Raw genomic sequence first — 19,642 nt, 5'->3', positions numbered from 1 at the left:
ACAGGACTAGGTCACCTTGGCCCTCCTCTAGATACAGGACTAGGTCACCTTGGCCCTCCTCTAGATACAGGACTAGGTCACCTTGGCCCTCCTCTAGATACAGGACTAGGTCACCTTGGCCCTCCTCTAGATACAGGACTAGGTCACCTTGGCCCTCCTCTAGATACAGGACTAGGTCACCTTGGCCCTCCTCTAGATACAGGACTAGGTCACCTTGGCCCTCCTCTGAATACAGGACTAGGTCACCTTGGCCCTCCTCTGAATACAGGACTAGGTCACCTTGGCCCTCCTCTGAATACAGGACTAGGTCACCTTGGCCCTCCTCTGAATACAGGACTATGTCACCTTGGCCCTCCTCTGAATACAGGACTAGGTCACCTTGGCCCTCCTCTAGATACAGGACTAGGTCACCTTGGCCCTCCTCTAGATACAGGACTAGGTCACCTTGGCCCTCCTCTGAATACAGGACTAGGTCACCTTGGCCCTCCTCCGAATACAGGACTAGGTCACCTTGGCCCTCCTCTGAATACAGGACTAGGTCACCTTGGCCCTCCTCTGAATACAGGACTAGGTCACCTTGGCCCTCCTCTGAATACAGGACTAGGTCACCTTGGCCCTCCTCTGAATACAGGACTAGGTCACCTTGGCCCTCCTCTGAATACAGGACTAGGTCACCTTGGCCCTCCTCTGAATACAGGACTAGGTCACCTTGGCCCTCCTCTGAATACAGGACTAGGTCACCTTGGCCCTCCTCTGAATACAGGACTAGGTCACCTTGGCCCTCCTCTGAATACAGGACTAGGTCACCTTGGCCCTCCTCTGAATACAGGAATAGGTCACCTTGGCCCTCCTCTGAATACAGGAATAGGTCACCTTGGCCCTCCTCTGAATACAGGAATAGGTCACCTTGGCCCTCCTCTGAATACAGGAATAGGTCACCTTGGCCCTCCTCTGAATACAGGAATAGGTCACCTTGGCCCTCCTCTGAATACAGGAATAGGTCACCTTGGCCCTCCTCTGAATACAGGAATAGGTCACCTTGGCCCTCCTCTGAATACAGGAATAGGTCACCTTGGCCCTCCTCTGAATACAGGAATAGGTCACCTTGGCCCTCCTCTGAATACAGGAATAGGTCACCTTGGCCCTCCTCTGAATACAGGAATAGGTCACCTTGGCCCTCCTCTGGATACAGGAATAGGTCACCTTGGCCCTCCTCTGGATACAGGAATAGGTCACCTTGGCCCTCCTCTGGATACAGGAATAGGTCACCTTGGCCCTCCTCTAGATACAGGACTAGGTCACCTTGGCCCTCCTCTAGATACAGGACTAGGTCACCTTGGCCCTCCTCTAGATACAGGACTAGGTCACCTTGGCCCTCCTCTAGATACAGGACTAGGTCACCTTGGCCCTCCTCTAGATACAGGACTAGGTCACCTTGGCCCTCCTCTAGATACAGGACTAGGTCACCTTGGCCCTCCTCTAGATACAGGACTAGGTCACCTTGGCCCTCCTCTAGATACAGGACTAGGTCACCTTGGCCCTCCTCTAGATACAGGACTAGGTCACCTTGGCCCTCCTCTAGATACAGGACTAGGTCACCTTGGCCCTCCTCTAGATACAGGACTAGGTCACCTTGGCCCTCCTCTAGATACAGGACTAGGTCACCTTGGCCCTCCTCTAGATACAGGACTAGGTCACCTTGGCCCTCCTCTAGATACAGGACTAGGTCACCTTGGCCCTCCTCTAGATACAGGACTAGGTCACCTTGGCCCTCCTCTAGATACAGGACTAGGTCACCTTGGCCCTCCTCTAGATACAGGAATAGGTCACCTTGGCCCTCCTCTAGATACAGGAATAGGTCACCTTGGCCCTCCTCTAGATACAGGACTAGGTCACCTTGGCCCTCCTCTAGATACAGGACTAGGTCACCTTGGCCCTCCTCTAGATACAGGACTAGGTCACCTTGGCCCTCCTCTAGATACAGGACTAGGTCACCTTGGCCCTCCTCTAGATACAGGACTAGGTCACCTTGGCCCTCCTCTAGATACAGGACTAGGTCACCTTGGCCCTCCTCTGAATACAGGACTAGGTCACCTTGGCCCTCCTCTGAATACAGGACTAGGTCACCTTGGCCCTCCTCTGAATACAGGACTAGGTCACCTTGGCCCTCCTCTAGATACAGGAATAGGTCACCTTGGCCCTCCTCTAGATACAGGAATAGGTCACCTTGGCCCTCCTCTAGATACAGGACTAGGTCACCTTGGCCCTCCTCTAGATACAGGACTAGGTCACCTTGGCCCTCCTCTAGATACAGGACTAGGTCACCTTGGCCCTCCTCTAGATACAGGACTAGGTCACCTTGGCCCTCCTCTAGATACAGGACTAGGTCACCTTGGCCCTCCTCTAGATACAGGACTAGGTCACCTTGGCCCTCCTCTAGATACAGGACTAGGTCACCTTGGCCCTCCTCTAGATACAGGACTAGGTCACCTTGGCCCTCCTCTAGATACAGGACTAGGTCACCTTGGCCCTCCTCTGAATACAGGACTAGGTCACCTTGGCCCTCCTCTAGATACAGGACTAGGTCACCTTGGCCCTCCTCTAGATACAGGACTAGGTCACCTTGGCCCTCCTCTGAATACAGGACTAGGTCACCTTGGCCCTCCTCTAGATACAGGACTAGGTCACCTTGGCCCTCCTCTAGATACAGGACTAGGTCACCTTGGCCCTCCTCTAGATACAGGACTAGGTCACCTTGGCCCTCCTCTAGATACAGGACTCGGTCACCTTGGCCCTCCTCTAGGCACAGTATTATGGGAACTTCCTGCAGGTAACCATGACATCCACCAATCACCCACATAACTTAATCATTAGTGGTTCCTCAAAAAAAAGTATTTCAATGAATGAATATGTTATATCCCATCTATCCCACAGGGCCTTCGGAAAGTATTCAGACCCCTTGACTTTTTCCACAGTTTGTTATGTTACAGCCTTATTCTAAAATCTATTTTTGTATATATATTTCCCTCATCAATCTACATACAATACCCCATAATGGCGAGTATTTTTTAAAAATGTTTAGAAATATTTGCTAATTTATACAAAATTAAAAACGGAAATGTTTCATTTACATAAGTATTCAGACCCTTTACTCAGTACTTTGTTAAAGCACCTTTGTCAGCGATTACAGCCTTGAGTCTTCTTGGGTATGATGCTACAAGCTTGGCACACCTGTATTTGGGGAGTTTCTCCCATTCTTCTCTGCAGAAGCTCTGTCAGGTTGGATGGGGAGCGTCGCTGGACAGCTATTTTCAGGCCTCTCCAGAGATGTTGATGAGACAAATATACACCAATGTTTATGACAGAGTGGAGGAAGTACAGGACATTGGAGTGTTGGTGTCAGATGTGGGGGTAACCCATGTCAGCCCTCTCCAGGGTATCCCAAATACCAAGGCCATAGTCTTTACAGGGACAGGAAATAGAGGAGTAAATGTGACTCAGAGAATGATACCACTCCACTGTGTAGTTATACAGGGATGGGTGGAAGGACTACTGAGGATACGCTCAACATGGAGGACTCTAGGAGGGTCTTCATAACCGTCGCTGAAATCATTTTATTTCAGACTTTAATAGCCACATATGGAGAAGGTTTCACTGATGAGGGAACAACAATGGAGAGGGTTGTCACAGACCCATGTATACAGGAAGCTGTATATACAGGAAGCTGTATATACAGGAAGCTGTATTCCCAGAGAAAACGCTTGCAGTAGTGGTGGCAGCCCATCTGTTGCCGGGGACGATCAGGAAGCATGTGACTCAGAGATATGTAGAACTGGACACTCTCTCAACCCCACTGCTCTCTCCTCCATATCAAAGGGCAGATAATCAATTACCTCCCAGAGAACTGGGACCAAGACACGGTTAACGGGGATTTGTAGAGGGATTGTGGAAAAACAACCGTTAGGCCCTAAAACCTGTCAGACACAGGGTTTTCACAGGGGGGTGGGGGTAGGCCGTGGGTCATGGTAATTATTACCCACCAGTCCCTACTGTAGCACAGGGGGGTGGGGATATGCCGTGGGTCATGGTAATTATTACCCACCAGTCCCCACTGTAGCACAGGGGGGTGGGGGTATGACGTGGGTCATGGTAATTATTACCCACCAGTCCCTACTGTAGCACAGGGGGGTGGGGGTATGCCGTGGGTCATGGTAATTATTACCCACCAGTCCCTACTGTAGTACAGGGGGGTGGGGGTAGGCCGTGGGTCATGGTAATTATTACCCACCAGTCCCTACTGTAGCACAGGGGGGTGGGGGTATGCCGTGGGTCATGGTAATTATTACCCACCAGTCCCTACTGTAGCACAGGGGGGTGGGGGTATGACGTGGGTCATGGTAATTATTACCCACCAGTCCCTACTGTAGCACAGGGGGGTGGGGGTATGACGTGGGTCATGGTAATTATTACCCACCAGTCCCTACTGTAGCACAGGGGGGTGGGGGTAGGCCGTGGGTCATGGTAATTATTACCCACCAGTCCCTACTGTAGCACAGGGGGGTGGGGGTATGACGTGGGTCATGGTAATTATTACCCACCAGTCCCTACTGTAGCACAGGGGGGTGGGGGTATGACGTGGGTCATGGTAATTATTACCCACCAGTCCCTACTGTAGCACAGGGGGGTGGGGGTAGGCCGTGGGTCATGGTAATTATTACCCACCAGTCCCTACAGTAGCACAGGGGGGTGGGGGTATGCCGGGGGTCATGGTAATTATTACCCACCAGTCCCTACTGTAGCACAGGGGGGTGGGGGTAGGCCGGGGGTCATGGTAATTATTACCCACCAGTCCCTACTGTAGCACAGGGGGGTGGGGGTATGCCGTGGGTCATGGTAATTATTACCCACCAGTCCCTACTGTAGCACAGGGGGGTGGGGGTAGGCCGGGGGTCATGGTAATTATTACCCACCAGTCCCTACTGTAGCACAGGGGGGTGGGGGTAGGACGGGGGTCATGGTAATTATTACCCACCAGTCCCTACTGTAGCACAGGGGGGTGGGGGTATGCCGTGGGTCATGGTAATTATTACCCACCAATCCCTACTGTAGCACAGGGGGGTGGGGGTATGACGTGGGTCATGGTAATTATTACCCACCAGTCCCTACTGTAGCACAGGGGGGTGGGGGTATGCCGTGGGTCATGGTAATTATTACCCACCAGTCCCTACTGTAGCACAGGGGGGTGGGGGTAGGCCGGGGGTCATGGTAATTATTACCCACCAGTCCCTACTGTAGCACAGGGGGGTGGGGGTAGGACGGGGGTCATGGTAATTATTACCCACCAGTCCCTACTGTAGCACAGGGGGGTGGGGGTATGACGTGGGTCATGGTAATTATTACCCACCAGTCCCTACTGTAGCACAGGGGGGTGGGGGTAGGCCGTGGGTCATGGTAATTATTACCCACCAGTCCCTACTGTAGCACAGGGGGGTGGGGGTAGGACGGGGGTCATGGTAATTATTACCCACCAGTCCCTACTGTAGCACAGGGGGGTGGGGGTATGCCGTGGGTCATGGTAATTATTACCCACCAATCCCTACTGTAGCACAGGGGGGTGGGGGTATGACGTGGGCCATGGTAATTATTACCCACCAGTCCCTACTGTAGCACAGGGGGGTGGGGGTATGCCGTGGGTCATGGTAATTATTACCCACCAGTCCCTACTGTAGCACAGGGGGGTGGGGGTAGGCCGGGGGTCATGGTAATTATTACCCACCAGTCCCTACTGTAGCACAGGGGGGTGGGGGTAGGACGGGGGTCATGGTAATTATTACCCACCAGTCCCTACTGTAGCACAGGGGGGTGGGGGTATGACGTGGGTCATGGTAATTATTACCCACCAGTCCCTACTGTAGCACAGGGGGGTGGGGGTAGGACGGGGGTCATGGTAATTATTACCCACCAGTCCCTACAGTAGCACAGGGGGGTGGGGGTATGACGTGGGTCATGGTAATTATTACCCACCAGTCCCTACTGTAGCACAGGGGGGTGGGGGTAGGCCGTGGGTCATGGTAATTATTACCCACCAGTCCCTACTGTAGCACAGGGGGGTGGGGGTAGGACGGGGGTCATGGTAATTATTACCCACCAGTCCCTACTGTAGCACAGGGGGGTGGGGGTATGCCGTGGGTCATGGTAATTATTACCCACCAATCCCTACTGTAGCACAGGGGGGTGGGGGTATGACGTGGGTCATGGTAATTATTACCCACCAGTCCCTACTGTAGCACAGGGGGGTGGGGGTATGCCGTGGGTCATGGTAATTATTACCCACCAGTCCCTACTGTAGCACAGGGGGGTGGGGGTAGGCCGGGGGTCATGGTAATTATTACCCACCAGTCCCTACTGTAGCACAGGGGGGTGGGGGTATGACGTGGGTCATGGTAATTATTACCCACCAGTCCCTACTGTAGCACAGGGGGGTGGGGGTATGACGTGGGTCATGGTAATTATTACCCACCAGTCCCTACTGTAGCACAGGGGGGTGGGGGTATGACGGGGGTCATGGTAATTATTACCCACCAGTCCCTACTGTAGCACAGGGGGGTGGGGGTATGACGTGGGTCATGGTAATTATTACCCACCAGTCCCTACTGTAGCACAGGGGGGTGGGGGTAGGCCGTGGGTCATGGTAATTATTACCCACCAGTCCCTACTGTAGCACAGGGGGGTGGGGGTAGGACGTGGGTCATGGTAATTATTACCCACCAGTCCCTACTGTAGCACAGGGGGGTGGGGGTATGACGTGGGTCATGGTAATTATTACCCACCAGTCCCTACTGTAGCACAGGGGGGTGGGGGTATGCCGTGGGTCATGGTAATTATTACCCACCAGTCCCTACTGTAGCACAGGGGGGTGGGGGTATGCCGTGGGTCATGGTAATTATTACCCACCAATCCCTACTGTAGCACAGGGGGGTGGGGGTAGGCCGGGGGTCATGGTAATTATTACCCACCAGTCCCTACTGTAGCACAGGGGGGTGGGGGTATGCCGTGGGTCATGGTAATTATTACCCACCAGTCCCTACTGTAGCACAACATAAGGAGGCAATAGATAAGCTGGTCAGGAAAACATTAGGAGAGGACTGGGAAAAAGAACAAACTCAATCATAGATGTAACGGTAAAGCCGGTGATGAAAGCCACTAACAGAGTTAAAGCTGTAACAAAACGTACTGCCGTTACCCTGGGAGTAATAACAAGAGAGACTCTTAAGGTTGTGGAAGGTGCTGTAGGAACAGCATGGTATTAGGACTATTGATCAAATCAGGCGGATGCTGGAATATGCAGCGTGGGCCGTTCTGGTGGCATTGTGAGGATTCAAAGCAAAAGTTTTGTTGATACGCATCTATAGTGCAGATCTTCCACAGGAGCGCGCGTCTTTAGGGTAGCTTTAGGACGTAGACGCAGTGGAGGAGGACTTGGCTGAAAAACATCTTGTGATCCTGTAGCCCTTGATGGAAGACTGAGGAAAAGCATAATGGGGACATTTAGAGGCCTACTTTTTGTGGACCTCAGCAGAAAAGCATATCAGTGGGCGTAGTGTTTAGGAGTAGCAGGAGATTGTGTCGGTCGGGTTCCTCAAGCTGTGGTCAGAGATTTAGTTTATAAACCTATCTACATAGATGCTTATGATAATCAGTAGAAAATAGGATTTTTTTGTGTGTTTTCTAGTATTTTCTATTTTCTCTATTAAGTCTGTTTCTATCACACTCTCAGTTCTGGAGAAAACCAAAGAAGAAGAAGGTCTACAGCCGGCAGTTGAATGATTGTTTAGTGATATTAAACAATAACAAGTGTTTATGGTTTAATGGGGGGGACTGATGGATTCTCTTTAAATGTAACACGTTTCATGTTAAACTGTAGTTTGTTCATATCCTGTTTAGTGAATGATTACTGTGACTATTAATGGACTTTAGGTCATGACACTGTGTGTATCCTAATTTAGAAAGGTCGAACTAATCAGAGAAGAGGAAATGTCCTAGGATCAGAGAGCAGGGTCAGGCCCAGAACAGGAGATGGACGGGTATGATTCTGACATCTGGCTAAACGAAGAGAGGACCACGGACATTCCACAGGGTAAAGGAGGGAAAGTCATGCTGCAGAAATGTTTTGGTACCCTTCCCCAGATCTGTGCCTCGACACAATCCTGTCTCTGAGCTCTACGGACAATTCCTTCGACCTCATGGCTTGGTATTTGCTCTGACTGGCACTGTCAACTGTGGGACCTAAATAGACAGGTGTGTGCCTTTCCAAATAATGTTCAATCAATTGAATTTACCACAGGTGGACTCCAATCTCGTTGTAGAAACATCTCAAGGATGATCAATGGAAACAGGATGTACCTGAGATCAATTTTGTGTCTCATAGCAACGGGTCTGAATACTTATGTAAATAAGGTATTTGTGTTCTAAAAACCAGTTTTCGCTTTGTTATTATGGGATATTGTGTGTAGATTGATGAGGGGTATTGCGTGTAGATTGATGAGGGGTATTGCGTGTAGATTGATGAGGGGTATTGCGTGTAGATTGATGAGGGGTATTGCGTGTAGATTGATGAGGGGTATTGCGTGTAGATTGATGAGGGGTATTGCGTGTAGATTGATGAGGGGTATTGCGTGTAGATTGATGAGGGGTATTGCGTGTAGATTGATGAGGGGTATTGCGTGTAGATTGATGAGGGGTATTGCGTGTAGATTGATGAGGGGTATTGCGTGTAGATTGATGAGGGGTATTGCGTGTAGATTGATGAGGGGTATTGCGTGTAGATTGATGAGGGGTATTGTGTGTAGATTGATGAGGGGTATTGCGTGTAGATTGATGAGGGGTATTGCGTGTAGATTGATGAGGGGTATTGTGTGTAGATTGATGAGGGGTATTGTGTGTAGATTGATGAGGGGTATTGTGTGTAGATTGATGAGGGGTATTGCGTGTAGATTGATGAGGGGTATTGCGTGTAGATTGATGAGGGGTATTGTGTGTAGATTGATGAGGGGTATTGTGTGTAGATTGATGAGGGGTATTGTGTGTAGATTGATGAGGGGTATTGTGTGTAGATTGATGAGGGGTATTGTGTGTAGATTGATGAGGGGTATTGTGTGTAGATTGATGAGGGGTATTGTGTGTAGATTGATGAGGGGTATTGCGTGTAGATTGATGAGGGGTATTGCGTGTAGATTGATGAGGGGTATTGCGTGTAGATTGATGAGGGGTATTGCGTGTAGATTGATGAGCGGTATTGCGTGTAGATTGATGAGGGGTATTGCGTGTAGATTGATGAGGGGTATTGCGTGTAGATTGATGAGGGGTATTGTGTGTAGATTGATGAGGGGTATTGCGTGTAGATTGATGAGGGGTATTGCGTGTAGATTGATGAGGGGTATTGCGTGTAGATTGATGAGCGGTATTGCGTGTAGATTGATGAGGGGTATTGCGTGTAGATTGATGAGGGGTATTGCGTGTAGATTGATGAGGGAGATAACTATTTAATCGATTTTAGAATAAGGCTGTAACGTAACAAAATGTGGAAAAAGTCAAAGGGTCTGAATACTTTCTGAACGCACTGTGTCGACAGTATTTGGATGTCCTCAGGGTTTTAGGGCCTTGCTGTGAGGTGAACAAGCATAAAAGGACCGAATCAGAATGAATGGGGTATCTGGGTGTAGTTAGGTGTGGTTAGGTAAAGATGTTTTACCTATCTGGGTGTAGTTAGGTGTGGTTAGGTAAAGATGTTTTACCTATCTGGGTGTAGTTAGGTGTGGTTAGGTAAAGATGTTTTACCTATCTGGGTGTGGTTAGGTGTGGTTAGGTAAAGATGTTTTACCTATCTGGGTGTAGTTAGGTGTGGTTAGGTAAAGATGTTTTACCTATCTGGGTGTAGTTAGGTAAAGATGTTTTACCTATCTGGGTGTAGTTAGGTGTGGTTAGGTAAAGATGTTTTACCTATCTGGGTGCAGTTAGGTAAAGATGTTTTACCTATCTGGGTGTGGTTAGGTGTGGTTAGGTAAAGATGTTTTACCTATCTGGGTGTAGTTAGGTGTGGTTAGGTAAAGATGTTTTACCTATCTGGGTGTGGTTAGGTAAAGATGTTTTACCTATCTGGGTGTAGTTAGGTAAAGATGTTTTACCTATCTGGGTGTAGTTAGGTGTGGTTAGGTAAAGATGTTTTACCTATCTGGGTGTGGTTAGGTAAAGATGTTTTACCTATCTGGGTGTAGTTAGGTGTGGTTAGGTAAAGATGTTTTACCTATCTGGGTGTAGTTAGGTGTGGTTAGGTAAAGATGTTTTACCTATCTGGGTGTGGTTAGGTAAAGATGTTTTACCTATCTGGGTGTAGTTAGGTGTAGTTAGGTAAAGATGTTTTACCTATCTGGGTGTAGTTAGGTGTGGTTAGGTAAAGATGTTTTACCTATCTGGGTGTAGTTAGGTAAAGATGTTTTACCTATCTGGGTGTAGTTAGGTGTGGTTAGGTAAAGATGTTTTACCTATCTGGGTGTGGTTAGGTAAAGATGTTTTACCTATCTGGGTGTAGTTAGGTGTGGTTAGGTAAAGATGTTTTACCTATCTGGGTGTAGTTAGGTGTGGTTAGGTAAAGATGTTTTACCTATCTGGGTGTAGTTAGGTAAAGATGTTTTACCTATCTGGGTGTAGTTAGGTGTGGTTAGGTAAAGATGTTTTACCTATCTGGGTGTAGTTAGGTAAAGATGTTTTACCTATCTGGGTGTAGTTAGGTGTGGTTAGGTAAAGATGTTTTACCTATCTGGGTGTAGTTAGGTAAAGATGTTTTAACTATCTGGGTGTAGTTAGGTGTGGTTAGGTAAAGATGTTTTACCTATCTGGGTGTGGTTAGGTAAAGATGTTTTACCTATCTGGGTGTAGTTAGGTAAAGATGTTTTACCTATCTGGGTGTAGTTAGGTAAAGATGTTTTACCTATCTGGGTGTAGTTAGGTGTGGTTAGGTAAAGATGTTTTACCTATCTGGGTGTAGTTAGGTAAATATGTTTTACCTATCTGGGTGTAGTTAGGTAAAGATGTTTTACCTATCTGGGTGTAGTTAGGTAAAGATGTTTTAACTATCTGGGTGTAGTTAGGTGTGGTTAGGTAAAGATGTTTTACCTATCTGGGTGTAGTTAGGTGTGGTTAGGTAAAGATGTTTTACCTATCTGGGTGTGGTTAGGTGTGGTTAGGTAAAGATGTTTTACCTATCTGGGTGTAGTTAGGTAAAGATGTTTTACCTATCTGGGTGTAGTTAGGTAAAGATGTTTTAACTATCTGGGTGTAGTTAGGTGTGGTTAGGTAAAGATGTTTTACCTATCTGGGTGTAGTTAGGTGTGGTTAGGTAAAGATGTTTTACCTATCTGGGTGTGGTTAGGTAAAGATGTTTTACCTATCTGGGTGTAGTTAGGTGTGGTTAGGTAAAGATGTTTTACCTATCTGGGTGTGGTTAGGTAAAGATGTTTTACCTATCTGGGTGTGGTTAGGTAAAGATGTTTTACCTATCTGGGTGTGGTTAGGTAAAGATGTTTTACCTATCTGGGTGTAGTTAGGTGTGGTTAGGTAAAGATGTTTTACCTATCTGGGTGTGGTTAGGTAAAGATGTTTTACCTATCTGGGTGTAGTTAGGTGTGGTTAGGTAAAGATGTTTTACCTATCTGGGTGTAGTTAGGTGTGGTTAGGTAAAGATGTTTTACCTATCTGGGTGTAGTTAGGTAAAGATGTTTTACCTATCTGGGTGTAGTTAGGTGTGGTTAGGTAAAGATGTTTTACCTATCTGGGTGTAGTTAGGTAAAGATGTTTTACCTATCTGGGTGTAGTTAGGTAAAGATGTTTTAACTATCTGGGTGTAGTTAGGTGTGGTTAGGTAAAGATGTTTTACCTATCTGGGTGTAGTTAGGTGTGGTTAGGTAAAGATGTTTTACCTATCTGGGTGTGGTTAGGTGTGGTTAGGTAAAGATGTTTTACCTATCTGGGTGTAGTTAGGTAAAGATGTTTTAACTATCTGGGTGTAGTTAGGTGTGGTTAGGTAAAGATGTTTTACCTATCTGGGTGTGGTTAGGTAAAGATGTTTTACCTATCTGGGTGTAGTTAGGTGTGGTTAGGTAAAGATGTTTTACCTATCTGGGTGTGGTTAGGTGTAGTTAGGTAAAGATGTTTTACCTATCTGGGTGTGGTTAGGTGTGGTTAGGTAAAGATGTTTTACCTATCTGGGTGTAGTTAGGTAAAGATGTTTTAACTATCTGGGTGTAGTTAGGTGTGGTTAGGTAAAGATGTTTTACCTATCTGGGTGTGGTTAGGTGTGGTTAGGTAAAGATGTTTTACCTATCTGGGTGTAGTTAGGTAAAGATGTTTTACCTATCTGGGTGTAGTTAGGTGTGGTTAGGTAAAGATGTTTTACCTATCTGGGTGTAGTTAGGTAAAGATGTTTTACCTATCTGGGTGTAGTTAGGTGTGGTTAGGTAAAGATGTTTTACCTATCTGGGTGTAGTTAGGTGTGGTTAGGTAAAGATGTTTTACCTATCTGGGTGTAGTTAGGTAAAGATGTTTTACCTATCTGGGTGTAGTTAGGTAAAGATGTTTTACCTATCTGGGTGTAGTTAGGTAAAGATGTTTTAACTATCTGGGTGTAGTTAGGTGTGGTTAGGTAAAGATGTTTTACCTATCTGGGTGTAGTTAGGTGTGGTTAGGTAAAGATGTTTTACCTATCTGGGTGTGGTTAGGTAAAGATGTTTTACCTATCTGGGTGTAGTTAGGTGTGGTTAGGTAAAGATGTTTTACCTATCTGGGTGTAGTTAGGTAAAGATGTTTTAACTATCTGGGTGTAGTTAGGTGTGGTTAGGTAAAGATGTTTTACCTATCTGGGTGTGGTTAGGTGTGGTTAGGTAAAGATGTTTTACCTATCTGGGTGTAGTTAGGTAAAGATGTTTTACCTATCTGGGTGTAGTTAGGTGTGGTTAGGTAAAGATGTTTTACCTATCTGGGTGTAGTTAGGTAAAGATGTTTTACCTATCTGGGTGTAGTTAGGTGTGGTTAGGTAAAGATGTTTTACCTATCTGGGTGTAGTTAGGTGTGGTTAGGTAAAGATGTTTTACCTATCTGGGTGTAGTTAGGTAAAGATGTTTTACCTATCTGGGTGTAGTTAGGTAAAGATGTTTTACCTATCTGGGTGTAGTTAGGTAAAGATGTTTTAACTATCTGGGTGTAGTTAGGTGTGGTTAGGTAAAGATGTTTTACCTATCTGGGTGTAGTTAGGTGTGGTTAGGTAAAGATGTTTTACCTATCTGGGTGTGGTTAGGTAAAGATGTTTTACCTATCTGGGTGTAGTTAGGTGTGGTTAGGTAAAGATGTTTTACCTATCTGGGTGTAGTTAGGTGTGGTTAGGTAAAGATGTTTTACCTATCTGGGTGTAGTTAGGTAAAGATGTTTTACCTATCTGGGTGTAGTTAGGTGTGGTTAGGTAAAGATGTTTTACCTATCTGGGTGTAGTTAGGTGTGGTTAGGTAAAGATGTTTTACCTATCTGGGTGTAGTTAGGTAAAGATGTTTTACCTATCTGGGTGTAGTTAGGTGTGGTTAGGTAAAGATGTTTTACCTATCTGGGTGTAGTTAGGTGTGGTTAGGTAAAGATGTTTTACCTATCTGGGTGTAGTTAGGTGTGGTTAGGTAAAGATGTTTTACCTATCTGGGTGTAGTTAGGTGTGGTTAGGTAAAGATGTTTTACCTATCTGGGTGTAGTTAGGTGTGGTTAGGTAAAGATGTTTTACCTATCTGGGTGTAGTTAGGTGTGGTTAGGTAAAGATGTTTTACCTATCTGGGTGTAGTTAGGTGTGGTTAGGTAAAGATGTTTTACCTATCTGGGTGTAGTTAGGTGTGGTTAGGTAAAGATGTTTTACCTATCTGGGTGTAGTTAGGTGTGGTTAGGTAAAGATGTTTTACCTATCTGGGTGTAGTTAGGTGTGGTTAGGTAAAGATGTTTTACCTATCTGGGTGTAGTTAGGTGTGGTTAGGTAAAGATGTTTTACCTATCTGGGTGTAGTTAGGTGTGGTTAGGTAAAGATGTTTTACCTATCTGGGTGTAGTTAGGTAAAGATGTTTTACCTATCTGGGTGTAGTTAGGTGTGGTTAGGTAAAGATGTTTTACCTATCTGGGTGTAGTTAGGTGTGGTTAGGTAAAGATGTTTTACCTATCTGGGTGTGGTTAGGTAAAGATGTTTTACCTATCTGGGTGTAGTTAGGTGTGGTTAGGTAAAGATGTTTTACCTATCTGGGTGTGGTTAGGTAAAGATGTTTTACCTATCTGGGTGTAGTTAGGTAAAGATGTTTTACCTATCTGGGTGTAGTTAGGTGTGGTTAGGTAAAGATGTTTTACCTATCTGGGTGTATGCCATGAGATCAGCCAGCACGGCTGTGGTAGCGTGGACCCTCCCTCCAGGATGGGATGAGGTGGAGGATGCCGAGGAGGAGGTGGAGGAACCCTGGATGACTCTGTTAAACCAGTGTTCTACGTTCGGCGCCGGGTGGTTCTGGTACGGCGTGGAGGACACCATCCGGCCCGCACGACGCAGTGAACCCTCGTCTTCTGACGCCGAGGACGTGTCTGTGAGGTCAGAGGTCAAAACAGGTAGGGAGGCAGGGTCACAGCAGAGACAGGAAGTACCACGTCCCAAATGGCACCCTGTTCCCTATGCAGTGCACTACTTGTGAACTGGGCCCATCGAGTTATTCTAATATTATGCAACCAACTCATGCCTTGGAAGAGTGGAGAATGGAAACTAGGGGACGAGACGGACTGAAACCCTTACCAGGGATCATCAATTAGATTCAGCCACGGGCCGATGTTTTCTTGAACGGATGGTCGGGGGCCCATACATGCTTACATTGACCGCAAGAAGCCTAAACAGATATACTATTTGACCAAAACATAATTTCTAACTTTTCTTACATTTGTATATCAATCAAATGTATTTATAAAGCCCTTTTTACATCAGCTGATATCTCAAAGTGGGGTACAGAAACCCAGCCTAAAACCCCCAAACAGCAAGCAATGCAGGTGTGGAAGCACGGTGGCTTGGAAAAACTCCCTAGAAAGGCTGGACCTTGGAAGAAACCTAGAGAGGAACCAGGCTCTGCGGGGGAGGAAGAAACAGAGGATCACATATATCTATCAATATTTTATGCGTGGGAATAATTTGGAAGAGATTTCTCAAATGGAAATCACTTGGGAGCTGATTGTTCTAGTGTTTTTAGTCTTATGTCCAACAATAAAAAACGCAAATAAATCTATAGGGGCCATACCGTATAAAAGCGCATCACGACAGCTGTGATGGAAACAGAACGTTTCGGAATCATTTTATAAATGCCGACAGATCATTTGTTCATTCGGCATGGTGGGATCTTTTTGTACAATTAATTACACGAGAAATGGCGGTGGAAACACCTTAATGTGCAATAATGTATTTAATAACCACCATATGGAAGTAAACTTGAAGTCACGTGACATGGTGTGTGGTCCTCCCACTACGACTCAGGAAAGCATGCAGTTTATTAGGCGACAGATGAAATACAGTGGCTTCCAAAGGTATTCACACCCCTCGACTAATTCCACATTTTGTTGTTACAGCCTGAATTCAAAATATATTTAATTTATTTAAATGTATCAACACACAATACCCTTTAAAGGCAAAAGTGAAAACATGTTTTTATTGAAAATTAATGAATCTCATTTTGATAAGTATTCACACCCCTGAGTCAATACCTTAAAACACCACCTTTGGCGTCGATGACAGCTGTGAGTCTTTCTGAGTAAGTCTAAGAGCTTTGCACACCTGGACTGTACAATCATTTTTCCCATTGTTACTTCTATAATCCATTAAGCACTGTCAAGTTGATTGTTGATCATTTCTACCCATCTACCAATAGGTGCCCTTCTTTGTGAGGCATTGGAAAACCTCGCTGGTCTTTTTATACATTTTTGGGGGGGGGGGGGTAGATCAGCTTTAATATAGCAGATTGATTGTAGCTTTCATCAATGTAATTGTCTGCATCATTTCCAATCCCCCATATATTTCAACAGTGATGAAGCGACCTCCGGGATGCTGGCCTTCTAGGCAGAGTTGCAAAGAAAAAGCCATATCTCAGACTGGCCAATAAAAATAAAAGATTAAGATGGGCAAAAGAACACAGACACTGGACAGAGGAACTCTGCCTAGAAAGCCAGCATCCTGGAGTCGCCTCTTCACTGTTGACGTTGAGACTGGTGTTTTGCGGGTACTATTTAATGAAGCTGTCAGTTGAGGACTTGAGGCGTCTGTTTCACAAACTAGACACTCTAATGTATTTGTCCTCTTGCTCAGTTGTGCACCGGGGCCTCCCACTCCTCTTTCTATTCTGGTTAGAAACAGTTTGCGCTGTTCTGTGAAAGGGAGTAGGAAACAGCATTGTACCAGATCTTCAGTTTCTTGGCAATTTCTCGCATGGAATAGCCTTCATTTCTCAGAACAAGAATAGACTGATGGGTTTCAGAATAAAGTTATTTGTTTCTGGCCATTTTGAGCCTGTAATCGAACCCACAAATGCTGATGCTCCAGATACTCAACTAGTCTGAAGGCCAGTTTTATTGTTTCTTTAATCAGAACAACAGTTTCCAGCTGTGCTAACATAACTACAAAAGGGTTTTCTAATGATCAATTAGCCTTTTAAAATGATCAACTTGGATTAGCTAACACAATGTGCCATTGGAACACAGGAGTGATGGTTGCTGATAATGGGCCTCTGTACGCCTATGTAGATATTCTATTAAAAAAATCTGCCATTTCCTGCTACAATAGTCATTTACAACATTAACAATGTCTACACTAATTCTGATCAATTTGATGTTATTCTAAATGGACCAAAAATGTGCTTTTCTTTCAAAAACAAGGACATTTCTAAGTGACCCCAAACTTTTGAACGGTAGTGTACATATACAGATAAATACAGTACCAGTCAAAATTATGGACACACCAACTCATTCAAGGGTTTTTCTTTATTGTTACTATTTTCTATGTTGTAGAATAATAGTGAAGACATCAAAACTATGAAATAACACATATGGAATTATGTAGTAGCCAAAAAAGTGTTAAACAAATAAAAATATATTTTATATTTAAGATTCTTCAAAGTAGCCACTGTTTGCCTTGATGACAGCTTTGCTCAAGGTTCACACCAGCTTCATGAGGTAGTCACCTGGAATGAATTTCAATTAACAGTTGTGCCTTGTTAAAAAGTTAATTTGTCGAATGTGTTATTTCATAGTTTTGATGTCTTCACCATTATTCTACAATGTAGAAAATAGTAAAAAAATAAAGAAAAACCTTGGAATGAGTAGGTGTGTCCAAATTCCTGACTGGTACTGGTAATACATGCATATAAATACACATCTTTCAAATATATTTTCCTTTATCACTTTCTAACCCTACCACCCCTCCCCTAATTGGAGTAAACTAACGAACACCACCACTGGCTTCTACTTCCAACAGTTGAAGTCAGAAGTTTACATTCACTTAAGTTCACTTGGGTTGGAGTCATTAAAACTCGTTTTTCAAACACTCCACAAATGTCTTGTTAACAAACTATAGTTTTGGCAAGTCGGTTAGGACATCTACTTTGTGCATGACACAAGTATTTTTCCAACAATTGTTTACAGACAGATTATTTCACTTATAATTCACTGTATCACAATTCCAGTGGGTGAGAAGTTTACATACACTAAGTTGACTGTGCCTTTAAACAGCTTGGAAAATTCCAGAAAATTATGTCATGGCTTTAGAAGCTTCTGATAGGCTAATTGACATCATTTGAGTCAATTGGAGGTGTACCTGTGGATGTATTTCAAGGCCTACCTTCAAACTCAGTGCCTGCTTGACATCATGGGAAAATCTAAAGAAATCAGCCAAGACGTTAGAAGTTTCCAAAAGCCTGAAGGTACCACGTTCATCTGTACAAACAATAGTACGCAAGTATAAACACCATGGGACCACGCAGCCGTCACACCGCTCAGGAAGGAGACACGTTCTGTCTCCTAGAGATGAACATACTTTGGTGTGACAAGTGCAATTCAATCCCAGAACAACAGCAAAGGACCTTGTGAAGATGCTGGAGGAAACTGGTACAAAAGTATCTATATCCACAGTAAAACGAGTCCTATATCGACATAACCTGAAAGGCCGCTCAGCAAGGAAGAAGCCATTTCTCAAAAGCTTGGTCGCAAATGGGTCTTCCAAATGGACAATGACCCCAAGCATACTTCCAAAGTTGTGGCAAAATGGCTTAAGGACAACAAAGTCAAGGTATTGGAGTGGCCATCACAAAGCCCTGACCTCAATCCCATAGAAAATGTGTGAGCAGAACTGAAAAAGCGTGTGCGAGCAAGGAGGCCTACAAACCTGACTCGGTTACACCAGCTCTGTCAGTAGGAATGGGCCATAATTCACCCAATTTATTGTGGGAAGCTTGTGGAAGACTACCCAAAACATTTGACCCAAGTAAAACAATTTAAAGGCAATGCTACCAAATACTAATTGAGTGTATGTAAAATTCTGACCCACTGGGAATGTTATGAAAGAAATAAAAGCTGAAAGAAATTAATTCTCTACCATTATTCTGACATTTCACATTCTTAAAATAAAGTGGTGATCCTAACTGACCTAAAACAGGGAATTTTTACTTGGATTAAATGTCAGGAATTGTGAAAAACTGAGTTTAAATGTATTTGGCTAAGGTGTATGTAAATTTCCGACTTCAACTGTATATACTATACACATTTTACAGGAACAGCTTATTTTACAATAGTTAAATATTTTTGGTTTTTACTCCTGTCCTTTCTCGAACTTCATCCTCTGCCATCAATTTCTTTCACAAAAGTTCTGAACCTATATACATTTTACAGACACAGTATGTTTTACATTAGTTCTCTTGTTATTATTTGTTATTAGTCCCAACCTTCAGCTCCATTCAATAATCCCATCCATTTCTATTTGCCATATATTTTTCAACTATGCCGTTTCACAAAAGATCTGAACCTTTCTTTTCTGAATTTCAACAGATTATAGATTATAAATAAAATAAACAATTTGCTAGTAGAATTATTATTAGAGGTCGACCGATTAATCAGAATGGCCGATTAATCAGGGCCGATTTCACGTTTTCATAACAATCGGAAATCGGTATTTTTGGACACCGATTTGGCAGATTTTATTTATTTTTTAAATAAAAATAATTACACCTTTATTTAACTAGGCAAGTCAGTTAACTTCGCTAGGGTACGTGAGACGGTAGCGTCCCACCTCTTCAACAGCCAGTGAAACTGCTGGGCGCCAAATTCAAATACAGAAATACTCAGTATAAAAATTCAGAAAACAAAACATATATTTTACATAGGTTTAAAGATTAACTTCTTGTGAATCCAACCACGGTATCAGATTTTAAAAATGCTTTACGGCGAAAGCATACCTTACGATTATTTGAGAACATAGCCCAGCAGACAAATCATTACAAACAGTAACCAGCCAAGTAGAAGAGTTACACAAGTCAGAAATAGAGATAAAATGAAT

At 44.6% G+C, this 19,642-nt stretch overlaps 1 protein-coding gene across 2 annotated transcripts in view; it reads right to left on the bottom strand.

Moving 5' to 3' along the window:
• Window positions 1-19,642, bottom strand: part of dip2a (disco-interacting protein 2 homolog A) — a 341,096-nt gene that overhangs the window by 205,140 nt on the left and 116,314 nt on the right. For both annotated transcript variants that reach the window (XM_055871967.1, XM_055871968.1), the window contains exon 5: window positions 14,422-14,649. In XM_055871967.1, the coding sequence (XP_055727942.1) occupies window positions 14,422-14,649 (228 nt within the window). The remainder of the gene's footprint in view (window positions 1-14,421; window positions 14,650-19,642) is intronic.

The sequence above is a fragment of the Salvelinus fontinalis genome, chromosome 19, assembly GCF_029448725.1.
Source record: "Salvelinus fontinalis isolate EN_2023a chromosome 19, ASM2944872v1, whole genome shotgun sequence".
Lineage (NCBI taxonomy): Eukaryota > Metazoa > Chordata > Actinopteri > Salmoniformes > Salmonidae > Salvelinus > Salvelinus fontinalis.
Note: the sequence above shows the minus strand (reverse complement) of the source record. Positions and strands in the feature narration are given on the sequence as shown.